The sequence below is a fragment of the Numenius arquata genome, chromosome 1 (assembly GCF_964106895.1).
Source record: "Numenius arquata chromosome 1, bNumArq3.hap1.1, whole genome shotgun sequence".
Lineage (NCBI taxonomy): Eukaryota > Metazoa > Chordata > Aves > Charadriiformes > Scolopacidae > Numenius > Numenius arquata.
This window is the reverse complement of record NC_133576.1, coordinates 40,412,159-40,424,390: the sequence shown is the minus strand read 5'-3', so window position 1 is coordinate 40,424,390 and position 12,232 is coordinate 40,412,159. Positions and strand designations below refer to the sequence as shown.

The 12,232-nt window shown below is 48.3% G+C and overlaps 2 protein-coding genes across 2 annotated transcripts; both read right to left on the bottom strand.

The window, feature by feature from the left end:
- Nucleotides 1-234: 234 nt before the first annotated feature.
- On the bottom strand, nt 235-1,644 carry SMIM11 (small integral membrane protein 11). The gene is made up of 2 exons (XM_074156950.1): nt 1,624-1,644; nt 235-402 (listed from the first exon to the last, which is right to left on the bottom strand). Exons 1-2 carry the CDS (start codon nt 1,642-1,644, stop codon nt 235-237), a joined length of 189 nt encoding a protein of 62 aa, XP_074013051.1.
- Nucleotides 1,645-9,288: 7,644 nt separating this feature from the next.
- KCNE2 (potassium voltage-gated channel subfamily E regulatory subunit 2) lies at nt 9,289-9,666 on the bottom strand. The gene has a single exon (XM_074157081.1). It carries the CDS (start codon nt 9,664-9,666, stop codon nt 9,289-9,291), a length of 378 nt encoding a protein of 125 aa, XP_074013182.1.
- Between the last annotated feature and the right edge of the window lie 2,566 nt (nt 9,667-12,232).

The window sequence follows — 12,232 nt, the reverse complement described above, 5'->3', positions numbered from 1 at the left end:
CATGGCTGCCAAGTTTTCTGGTGATAACTGCAATTCCTACAAAGAATGGGCATGATGCGGGTGTGCAAATACACTGAAACATCACAGGAGACAAATATTACAAGAACTCAGGTAACGGGGATAGTTCTAACTGCACAATCCAAGTGCATCCAAGTCAAAACATAATGGTATTAATATGTCAATGCTATTACTGAACGCCCAGATGTCAAATAAATTCTATACCTGAGAGACTCTTCAATCATCCTTCTTCTCTACTTCTGTTTTCAATTTCTCTTCACGTTCCCTCTTCAGTTTTTCTTCAATTTTTTTGCTCTGGTACATTTTTACTCCAGCAAACGCTAAGCAAAGAATCAACGTTTTAGCTGCCAAAATGTACATCAGCAATGGGAAATTTTCCAAAGCCTGAAATGCAAAACAATATATTTAAGCAGTTACTGGAACACTTGGACAATTAAAAATGAATCTACAGGGATGCGATGCAGCTTCCTACAGCAACAGCATTATTCAAAGCAATGGTAATGCTTCTCTGTTCTTCCTTTTTTTTTTTTTTTTCTGTAGGAAACTTTAAACTAGGCAGATCAACCTCTATGGGAAAGGACAAAACCAAGTTCACTTCACTCAAGTTTGTATACGAAGCCCCTTTGAACAGGTCTTTGTTGCTTTTGCTTGCTTTATGGCAAATGGAATATTGGCCAGGAGGATACTGAAGGTACGTGAACTTCCCAGCACACTGTTTCAAAGAGCCACCTGGCCTGCAGGATCAGTCCGGTCTTTCAGGGGTCTTTCAGTAGGTTCATAGTGCCAGCTCCCCCTTAGCAGACTCCTAGTACACCCCTGTACCCTTAGCAGGCCTTCCAGCACCTCGTAAAACTGTTTGGCTATAGTCAAACTACTGAATTTAGAAAAAAATCTTGTATCCATACACCATTAGTGTGTCTCCTTAAAGTCCACAAATCAGAGGCTCAAGTATGGTCTTGAAGCCACTCCCCTCTAATTTTGCCAAAAAAAACAAACCAACCATCATTCCCTGTCAATCTCTCCACATATTAAAAGTGGCAATCTCTTTAAACCACAGCTCTGCAACACCAGAAAGGTAGAGCCAAGCCTTGGGGTTAGCATTCCTTTCTTGATAAATGGTTTGATTTAACATGTTTAAACTGTTAGTGCATGAGGTACTTTCTCAAACATTTCTGTGCCTTATACAAGTACCCTACAGAGCGTTTATGGCCCCAACACACTAAAAGACATTAGTGGAGAAAACACTCTCCAGTAATGAAAGGAGCTGAGGAAAGAGCAGCCGGATAAAAGGCTGGAAAGAGGAAAGACGGGAGGAGCAGAGGCATGCAGAGCAGAGCTCGCCTACCAACGCTGTTCTCAGGGCTGAAGTGCAAGGCCCTGACAGCAAGTACAGGGGCCAGCCCACGAGGTGCAAGCATGTATGGCAAGAAAGGACAACAATAAGAAGTCCTCTGTCCCTGAGATGCAGAGAATATAGTGGTTAAACGACCTTCACCCAGGCAAGGAAACCATCTCTTTCCACACAGGACCCACCCAACCACATCTTACATGCATCTGCTTGAAAGAGCAGAAATCCGCTGCTTTATGAATGTGAAACATCCTTACCTTCCAGTTAAATGCCACCATCTTGACTGTGTGATGATATTGTCTGTCCCACAGCAGGCTGCGCCCAGCACTGATGAGCGTCACACTTCTAAAGGCGCAGACCAGGGCAGAAGCATCTTGAAGCAATGGAAATTAAAAAAGAATTAGCCAATCTGTTTCTACTCAGCATGTCCACCCTGCTCTTCTCTCTGACAAGCTCATCGGCTGCACAGCACCCGGCAGCGCACCAGTGCCACATGGTTCTGGAATGACCTACGTGGGCCTTTTTGGAGCTGAGTGACAGGAGCAACATCCGTGCCGCTGAAGGACAGGGGTTTGACAGGCCCTGGGCAGGTGCCACGCTTGCGCAGAGCAGAGGCTGCACTTCCACCTTGGGCAGCACATCCCAGCAGCTGCCCAACCGAAAACCCCAAGGCTGGCTGCTTTCGAAAGCTTGACACATGCACATCACACCACCGCACTGACGTCTGAGATGTAGCAGACAGAAGCGCACCCAGGAGAGCTGTCTTGTGGTTTTTAAGCCCACCTGCCCTGTTCAGAGCCCGAATACCTAATGAATCCTAGTATCTAATATCACTTACCAGCTCTCTCTGATTTACTAATAAATCCAATTCTCCATGCAGCCCATAATAACACAAAAGCGAACCAACCACTCACTGGATCCCTTGAGTGGTCAACGTATGTTTTGGAGCTAAACTTTGGGGCTGAGAAGTGCCTGAGGGGATGCTGAAGGCTGCAGCCCACAGCCACAACACTGCCCTCCGGTCTCTGCTTGCTGTCCCACTAGCGCTGACACTGTTTCAGCTGCTGGATTTCAAATTAAGCACGTTTCCCTGCCTGACCCCCTCGAGGTGTTTCCTGTATGTGTAACAACAGACACTGAAAAGCAGGAGGAAGCCCTACAGCTTAGTCCAAACCTTCACCAGCAGCTGGGTTGAATAAATCATAACCACACCACAATAGCTGCTGCTGACCTTTCTTCAGAAACAGGGAGTCAAGTAAATGTTCTTGCAGCTTCTGCACTGCTCAGCCAGCTTCTTCACAGATGCCCTTATTTCTCCAGCTAGGGCATCCTCTTCTCTCCTCTTCCCCCAGCTGCAAAATCCTCACCCTGCAGAGGAAACATCCCCGCTGAGAGACACCACCAGAGATCTCTGTTATCGAGATCAAATGATGCTGAAGCAGTGGCATGGCCAAGTTGTCATTCAGTATTTACTGTGTTGATCCTGAGTTGTGCAGCTCCCTTCTCCTGTTGACAAAATGTCAGGGCAGCTGTGAACTAATGAGTCAGTAGCGTTACGCCTCCAAAAAACCAGGCATTTTAACTTCTGATTTTTCCTCCAGAATTTCAGCGACCATTAAGATTTGAAGTCCCCTGCCAGATGGCCACAGCAAAAATCCCCCACCGGAGCAGAATCTGGTTCTCGGTGCACATTTCAGATGGCTACATGCTTCTCAGTGGAACCCAAGTTACACAAGCCTGGCCTGATCTGAAGGGACTGCACTGCCCAACTGTGGTGTCCTCATGTCAGAACGCTGACTTAGGTGGGGTGCTCATCAGACAGAGTCTTCACTCTTCTCCTAAATTGCTGTAAATTCTGTGCTTCAGTCAGAATCAATTTTGCAACATGTTGTAAAAAGGCAAGAATTCAGCCATTCAAAGATAGGCTAGCATCTGGCATATGAGGCTGAAAATGGGGTTTTAGTGATTTTTTTTACGTACAGAAAAAGTTTTAGAGTCAGCAAACGTTATATGAGCCCATCTGTGGGGTCTGATTGCAGGGTACTGTCCCACCAGCAAGAAGCAGCATGTCATGTGTATCATAGTGTGCACTCCTAAGGATGCTCTTGGTTGTGAGTCAATTATTTAAGCATTCAGTGCAACACTTTCATAATATTTCTGCTTTGCTGAGATACGAGCCTGAATCTGCCTGAATTGTGTATCCACCACGAGTAGCTGCACTGAAGTCGCAAAGGACAGGAAGTAAAGAAATTCTCTCTTTGTTTTGGAGAGTGGTGTTTTGATGCAAATGTTTCCTGGGAGAGCTGACACTTTTGATAGTCTGTCCTCAGAGTGTCTTCTGTGGTTGGAACTGAGCGGGGAAGTCACTGCTCTCTCCGTGTTGCATTCCCACATCCTGTGCCACCAGCCTCTGGTGGTCAAGCACTTCTCCCCGTTTCACCTCTTGACTCTTCCAGTCTCCATCTTGATCCAGACCTTACTAAATGCAGCTGAAGCCCCAGGAGAGAAAAAAAATAGGTAGAGCTGGGGCATGGGGCAGGGAGAAAAAAGTGGGCAAAGGAGAGAAAAAGGCAGGGTTCACTTCACATTTGAAAAACAGCATTTGTTAGCACTGAGGTCGTCAATTCAAAAGCAAAAAGCTCAGACACTGTACTTTCAAGGTTGTGATATCTTAAAAGCATGCAGGCAAATAAACAGCTGAAGTTTCATGTTTGCCTTTTCAGAGGCAGATAAGGCACAGATAGGAGTTCAGAACACATCTACAGTCAGGCATTGTTCGTTCCCCAGTAAAATGCAAGCTCTCTTAACAAACACAGCACTACTGGGAACGGAGACTGGGCCCCACAGAAGGTCACTATTACTTTTCCTCACTAGCAAGGAGGTCTTGTGTTGAGGCACATGAACAAGAAAGAGGAGCACTAGGGTCTGTGTGAATCCCTGCTGGAGACTCCGTCACAGACGCTAATCACGCACTCGTACACTTCTATGCAGGGCAGGGATGAAATAATAACACTCTCACACGTATGGGTGGCCGTCTTCACTGGGATTGTAGCTCACAATCAGTGGGCTATTTACACTCAGACCTCTCTGTGAAGCAGATCAAACTGCTGCAGACAGGATAGGGAAGAGAGAGTCTGCCCACACTGCACACCTCTGTGCTGTACTAGCAATCCCCCGCTAGCTCTAAATGCTGTGAGATCTTTTGGGTTGAGAGCAGGCGGAGGGAGTCTCCAGTGCAGCCCTAGAGGCTTGTGTCCTCAGCAGGGCTAAAGAGCTCCCAGGGAGGGCTGCACCAAGTCCTCGAGCTAGACTTCAGCTGATACCAGCCCCAGGATCTGTGCACAATGCTGTGTTGTGCAACACAGACCACCCCATGCAGAGTAAGGAGCTGGGCCACAGACAGATGGGAAGTCTGTGGTGGAGCACAGAATTGAATCCAGGTCTCTCAGCCACTGAATTACAGCTCCAGTCCACCACAGCAACCGCATCACAGCCCAGCCACTCTCGCTATTGTTTGCTTATGCAGTGGCAGAGTATCGACCGGCCTGCCTGCACCAGAAAAAGTCTACACAGCCATCTGGGTACTCCCAAGACCACTTAAGTTGTCTTGGCTAAAAGTCTCACTCAGCCTGCCAATAACTCCATCTACTCAACAAAATGGGACTCAAGATATTCTTTTGCCTACTGGGGATTTCTGAGCACCTCCATTTTATCCATTTTGTGAAAATCTATAAAAGCCACCAGCCACAAGGACTTAAACAGCGAGCTACTAGGGTTATTCGACTGCATTTAAAATGGAGTGATGGCTGAAAAGGGGTTTCCTTCCACCTGTCTCTTGTTGCCAATTTCTTTAATGCATATATTTTAGGCAGCAAAATGCATGTTTCCCACCTAAACAGTCACTGGAGGATCCACCACTACATGTGACCCATTGTGTCATGCATCAAGCTAAGCATCTGCAAGACAGGATCAAGCCTTCTCAAAAAAAGTAAATACTACTGGGTCATGGGAAAACATGGTAATATGGCAAAGCCCAAAGGCTACAGAGAACCACAGTGAAAGCAACTGTGAGCCAGAGCTGCTGCACTAAGAATCCATCACAAACCACTGCCACAAGATGTAGCGGTTACATTAAGTCAGAAGAACTCAAACCTGTGCACATTTACAGCCTATATGTATAGGTAGGTCAAGACATCACTCCATAAAAAGACCCGTGTAATCACTGAGTTTATACTAGTGCCACAGGTAAGAGAAATTCCTAAACTAACACTAACTCAAGGAACATCAAAACCAAAAAGCCATATAAGATCTTCATACCTGAGAAGCAGAAATTAAAATACTAGTGATTCCTCTGGCAGCTCCTCACATGCTCCAAACTCTGGAAAATAAAAGAGAGCAGATGGGATGTATCAATCATGGTGCCTGGATCCAATCAAAATCCAATCAAATCAAAACCAAAAATGTCAGTGGCACATCAACTGTTCCACCATGGGTCCCAGGGCATCATTTCAGCCACATCCTGGGGTTCTTGCAAGCTGCAGGACCTTGCTTGCTGCCACCACCTTGCCTAGGAGTGTCCTCTGCCTCCATCCCAACCACAGCTCTGCTCCAGTCACCCCTCCTGGCCCCTGCAGCACCAGTGCCCAGCACGGCCAGCAACCCACACATGCACTTCAGGAAACCAATTTCCTTCAACAAATAATAACTTCAGATCCCTCTTTCTTACTCATTTGCTTCACTTTTTGTTTAGGAAAACGGTAAAACTTGGAAGATGCACATGCAGTAAAGCGCCCTTTCCAAAGGCGGCCGTGCACTGCACCCTGCGGCAATTTGCTGGGAGACAACTGCCATGGGGCCTGCCTGTGGTCTACAGCCAACGAGCGCCTCTCCAGCAGCTTTTACACCTCACACCCCTGCGTCCCAGAGGTGGCCAGGAAGCCACAGGTTATGGCAAGGGAACTTCTGCTGCTGCATCGCCTCGCACGCCAGCCGGCACCAGGGCGAGAACGGGGCCTGTGCAGGGGGGCAAGCAGGGAGGGCAGGGGAGCAAGCAAGGAGGGCAGGGAGGGCAGGCAGGAGAGCAAGGAATGGGAGCAGGAGAAGGGCAAAGGAAGGTAGGCTGGTCAGGAGCCGGCTAGGGGAAGCAGGGGGAGAGGCGGGAGTGCGGGAGAAGGCTAAAGGGAAGGCGGGGGCGCTGGAGCTGGCAGGCAGGGGGCAGGCAGGAGAGTAGGCCGGAGGGCAGGCAGCAGCGCAGGCCGAGCAGGCCGGGGCGGGGGCAGGGGAGGCCGCCCCGGCTCCTGCCCGGTCTCGCCCCGCCGTCCCCGCCAGCCCGGCGCCCCGGCGCCGCGGGCAGCCGCGCCGAGGAAGGGTGTGGGGGAAGGCCTAGGAACCGCGTCTCCTACCTCACGGGGCGGCCATGGCTCTGGGCGGGAGGGCGCGACAAACTACATCTCCCAGCAGCGGCAGCGGCGGGGCCCTGCAGGGCAGGCGCCGGCGGGGCGGACGGGTCTCCTCCGCCTCACCTCTCCCCGCCTCGGTGCGGGGCGCCTCTACCGCCAACCCGGCGCGGCTCGGCTGCCGCCTGAGACCGGAGGAGAAAGTAGCGTTCCTGGAGTACTGTGTCCTGCTTTGGAGCCCTCAGCACAGGAAGGGCATGGACCTGTTTGAGCGAGTCCAGAGGAGGACCACGAAGATGCTCAGAGGGCTGGAGCACCTCTCCTATGAAGACAGGCCGAGAGAGCTGGGGTTGTTCAGCCTGGAGAAGAGAAGGCTCCAGGGAGACCTTATAGTGGCCTTCCAGTACCTGAAAGGGGCCTACAGGAAAGCCGGTGGGGGACTCTTTGTCAGGGAGTGGAGCCATAGGATGAGGGGTAATGTCTTCAAACTAGAAGAGGGTAGATTTGGATTAGATATCAGGAAGAAATTCTTCAACGTGAGGGTGGTGAAACACTGGAACACGTTTCCCAGAGAAGATGTGGATGCCCCTTCCCTTGAAGTGTTCAGGGCCAGGCAGGATGGGGCTTTGAGCAACCTGCTCTAGTGGGAGGTGTCCCTGCCAATGGCAGGGGGGTTGGAACTCAATGATCTTTAAGGTCCCTTCCAACTCTAACCATTCTATGATTATATGATTCTTCAAAAACAAGAAATATTATTCTGAGGTAAGGCAATTCCCACATGCCCCAGGGCGTTGGTCTGAGACCAAAGGAGTCCATTGCCTTGCAGCTGCCTGCCCACCAGCAGCAGCAGGGCCAGGCCGGAGCTGCCACTCGGTGATGGCGGGGAGCAGGGCCTGAGGGACTCGGTCAGCTGCTGGGAAGGCTGGCCCACCTGGGCAAGTTCTCTGGGGCCATACCTTGCCAAAAGGGGCTCTCCCTGACTGTAGCATAGCCCAGGTGGCCCTAGGGTCCCCCCAGCTGCTCCGTGCAGCACAGTACTGGTGCTGGAGCCGCTGGTGGTCCCTGAGGGTGAGGGGAGTTGCGTAGCCTGGGTGCGGAGCACACCCATGGTCGGAGCCAGTGTGCTGGCAGGCACCCACAGGCCACCCGGGGAGGTGGGGGGAAAAGGGGGACGCTGGGTGGGGAGAAGCTCAGCAGATGGCTGTGCTGGGTCCTGACAAGCCTTCCCCAGTGCTCGCAGACAGAGATTATCCAAAGGTTTATTACTGTGCCAGCAAAAGGCACATCTGGAGCATGACAGTTGCTGCTGTGCCAAATCTCAAGAGCAGCCTCCAAAACAAGCCAAAGCTTCCCAACAAAAGAAGCCCTTTTTCATTTCTTTTTAACACGAGCAAAACAAAATTGTTGGAAATGCAGTGCCAGACATGGCTGAAGTGTTTCAGCCAAAACTTTCTCAAAATAAACAACAAGCCCACACGATAGACAGCCAGCATGGGAACTTTTAGCTTAAGCGATTTAAGTGTGGCAACATGAATGAGAGCTAAACCCAGAGTCTTACAAAAGGAAGCACGTTTTAATACTAGAAGTGTCACCAGTTCTGCTTGTAATTATTTGCAGAGAGCCAGCGTTGTGATACTTCAGCAGCACAGAAGATAAACCATCTTGAAAACCCATTTCCTGGCCAGTGGAAACAAGTACCCAACATGCGAAACACTTAGGAGGCACGACAAGGCCTCCTAAGGCCATAAGGCAGGGTCTCAGTGGTTCACACTGAGCCCTGGTTGATGGGATGTAGCCAGCTGCGCCATCACCCAGCTTGCATCCCAGATAGATTGCTCTGGAGAACCAAGGAGCAGCAGAAGAGACAGACTGAGCAGCTGAACCTCTGGAAGCTGCTCTGGACAACCAGGATATGCTCCTAGATGAGACTGCTGTTAGTTTAGCAGCTCTTCTGCTATAAAACAGGCTTTGTCAAAAGGCCATGAGTCAATCTTTGCTGGCAATGAATAATGAAATCAAAACGGGAGCCAGATCGTTAAAAAAATAGTTTGGAATGAATGTGTGTAGGTATAGGTTACCTCCTATGATTCATACCGTAACACATTGTTCAGCCAATAGATGGAGATTTTGATATTTTACTGTACATTTTTCAAGTTATTTTTAAGATGGGCTTCAGTCATATAGTTTGGATCTAAATCAGCATTTTTGACCACTAATTCACAGTTATTCTAAGGTGGGAACATCCAGATCTGCTTCTGGATTTAAAAAATTCTAAAAAGAAATGAAGTTACTCATTCTCTTGGTTTTATTTTCCTGAAGAACAGAATATCAAAGCAAAGCACATTTTTCCTGGATGTTCCCTGAACAGCTATGCCAAAGTCCTCATGGGAAACAGTAATGTTGATTTCCTTAGCACTCCATTCCACATTGACCTCTCTGATAATTTAATGAACGGTTTGACAGCTATTTGTAATTCCAGTGAGTTTATGGCTTTATGATTTCCGCATTGCTGGTATTTCCAAAAACTTAAGGTGATCCAGGGCTTGCTTTGTCCCTTGCACCCAAGTTTTCATGGATCACACACTTGAGGTCTTCTCGATTCAGAACCTGGCTTTTATACTTCTCGCCCCAGTCCTCAACGATGTACTGATGATAGGGGTCATGGGAGTGCTCTCGTCTCTTTGATTTCACAGTACTCACCAAGATCGCCACAATAATGAAGGAGAACATCCCAATCATCACCATCAAATAAAGGATAACATAGTCAAAGTTTTCAGCATCAACCTTGGCTTGCAATTTATTCGCCGCTTCCGTCATGTTTTTCCTCCAGCCATTCATGTAAGTGAGGAAGGTTTCCTTGAAAATATCTTCCACCGCCCAAGTGAAGTTTCGCATTTCAGTCATCTTTGCAAGTTACGGCTACTGAAGACAACATGATACTTATTTTAATCAAATATCTATACCAAAACAGTTACATTGGTTTCTTTTGTCTGCATTGTGACAATTAAATAGTAACACCTGCCACTTGCTAGTGAAAATGTAGTACCGATTTTAGATCAGCTGAGAATCCCCATCTCCGAGTGGTTCAATGTGTTCAGAGACCCAAGGAGGCCTTACTCCTCTCCTCACTCAGGTCACTTTCGGTCTGCGGGAAGCCAAATAATCTTTGGTGAAATCCAGTGAGCATGGGCCCCCTGTGACCTGTGTTCCAGGGGTCGAGGCACGCTGCCTTCCCTACTGAGGCAGTAGCTCTCAAGAAGCTCTGAGAAAAGCCACCGTCCTTTTCTGCTTTTCCTGCACAAAGAGGAGGGTGTGACTGGCTTGCAGCCTGCAAAAAGCAAAGGGCCTGGTGCAGCATTTCAGTCTGATGCTCCTGTTATCCCACCTCTCCTTCAATGCTGCAGGCCAAGCAAGCCCTGCAACGTGTGGCGAAGCTTCCACAAAAAGTCACTCGATTTCAGTGCAGTCTGCAAGCAATGATGAGCTTTGCTGCAGCCTATGGTAAGCGGTGGTGGATTTTCATCACTAGTAAGAAATTGCGGTGTCTTTCGAATTGCGGTTCAGCAATCTACCTTCCTCTGGTTGTTGGACTAGCCTTGCAGTACCAGCATGCACAGAACAGGCACGCACATACAGAAGGACAGAGGCACACATATATTTATACACTCACACACACTCAAACGTAGGGGATGAAGGTGATCTAATGAAAATAAGCAAGCTATAAGAAAATCCACATGCAAATTGTCTTAAAACTTTTTTTTGGTATAAAATCTCTCCGCTTTTTCTTTGATTCAGAACAAGAATTACTATGCTTTTTCAATAGGAAATAAAGAATTACCAACAGAAACTTACCTTTCCTGTGTCCTTCTCTAAGGAAATTTACAGTAACAGTCAGGATTTTAAAACTCCACTGGATAATATGATGATACTCTCAAAAGGAGCAGAGATATCTTAAACTTTAAGTAGCCACTAGCTTGCACAAGCTCATAAGTGCCTTGTACTGCACGCTTTATGTTTATATTAAATTAAATGCTAAATCTAATCGCACCTGGAAAGTCAAATATTGGCTGACAGCTTACATCAGTCATCCTGTCAGATGCTGAGTACTGTTCTTTATGCTTATTACTGCAATTTCATATATTTTAAAAGAGCACTCTAGTGCTTCCTAGGGGTAGACATTGATACAGCTTGGTCTTTGTTGACCCAGACAGAAGAAGAGTAAAGATGAGCTCTACAAAATAATGATAATAATAATAATTTCCTTGGCTGATACGGGCACGAGAGGCTGAGCAGAGTGGGCAGTGTGAAAGGCCTGTCAGCCTGTCAGGCTGCTCAGTGCCCACAATTTGCCTTTCCTATTCTTCCACCAGGATCATGCTTGTTAGTGACCAGCCCCTCCGTGAAGCTCTTGCTGTGAGAAGCAGGTCCTCATGCACAGTCAGAAGCAACTTCTCTGAGCTCTGCTCTGTGTGCCCCTCACTCGTGACCTGGAGCAAGAAAAGACAAAAACTTATATTAAAAAAAAAAAAAAAAAAAGGCAGAATTAATTAGTGTTGATTTTATTTCTAGCAAATGTCACACGCCGACACCTAACTGAAAGGCTCTGAGTCACACCTGAGAAAATAGCAGTGCGCTCAGTGAAATGAGGCAACTTTGTTTTTTGTCAACAGCAGTTCCTAGCAATGATAGGGACCTCCGAGGGAGGGGGATTAGGGTGACACTGTGGTGCAAAGTGCTCTACAAGAACATGCGCTGGGACGGGCTTTCTGTAAAAATATTTTCGTTTTACAGGTAGTCCTGCCTCAGCAATTCGCAGAGAAAGCCATTTCTGAGGTAGCTCTGCTTTGAGGAAGATAAAACAAACATGGCCTACCACTGAAATCAACAGCACACATCAAAAAAAGAGAGATACGCTCTTGTTAGGGAAAAGTGTTAATCCCTGAGGAAGCCCTGCTAGTGCCGTGCTGCTGACATTGTCATGGTTACAGCTATCATTTCTTCTGGATGATTTTCTGTGCATGAACACCTCCCAGCATGGGGGCGAGCTGCTGGCAGCATTTCCTCTCGGATCCCCCGCTTCTCTCCGGCAGTTTCCCACGTGCCCTTGGCTTGGCCCCTCGAAGTCAAGGTACCTGGCAACCTGCTTCGGTTTGTTTTGATGAAACCTGTAAGCCAGAGGGATTGCGGCAAGTCCAGCCTCCTGCATTGCGCCGACAGAGGTGCGTTCTGGTTGGTCCTGGGTGGATGAAGTTGCCTGTAGCCACCAAAGGAGCTCCCAACTGCAGGGCTGTGAGCCTGGCTATGGAAATGAGAGAGGAACCATAGCCCTGGAGTTTCCCAAGCAGTGTAGCTTGGGTACTGCTGCCCTGGACTGCCGATAACTGGGTGAAAGGACTTACCCTCCTTCAACCAGCCTCTTCTACCGTCTGTTCCTGTTCCATTGGCCAATGCTTGCAGGCATACACTCACA

Excerpts from the sequence above, each read along its gene's own strand:
- KCNE2 (XM_074157081.1), bottom strand. The coding sequence starts at position 9,666 with ATGACTGAAATGCGAAACTTCACTTGGGCGGTGGAAGATATTTTCAAG.
- SMIM11 (XM_074156950.1), bottom strand. The coding sequence starts at position 1,644 with ATGGTGGCATTTAACTGGAAG. Across the intron at positions 403-1,623 it reads TGGTGGCATTTAACTGGAAG|GCTTTGGAAAATTTCCCATT; the intron begins GTAAGGATGTTT and ends TTTGCATTTCAG.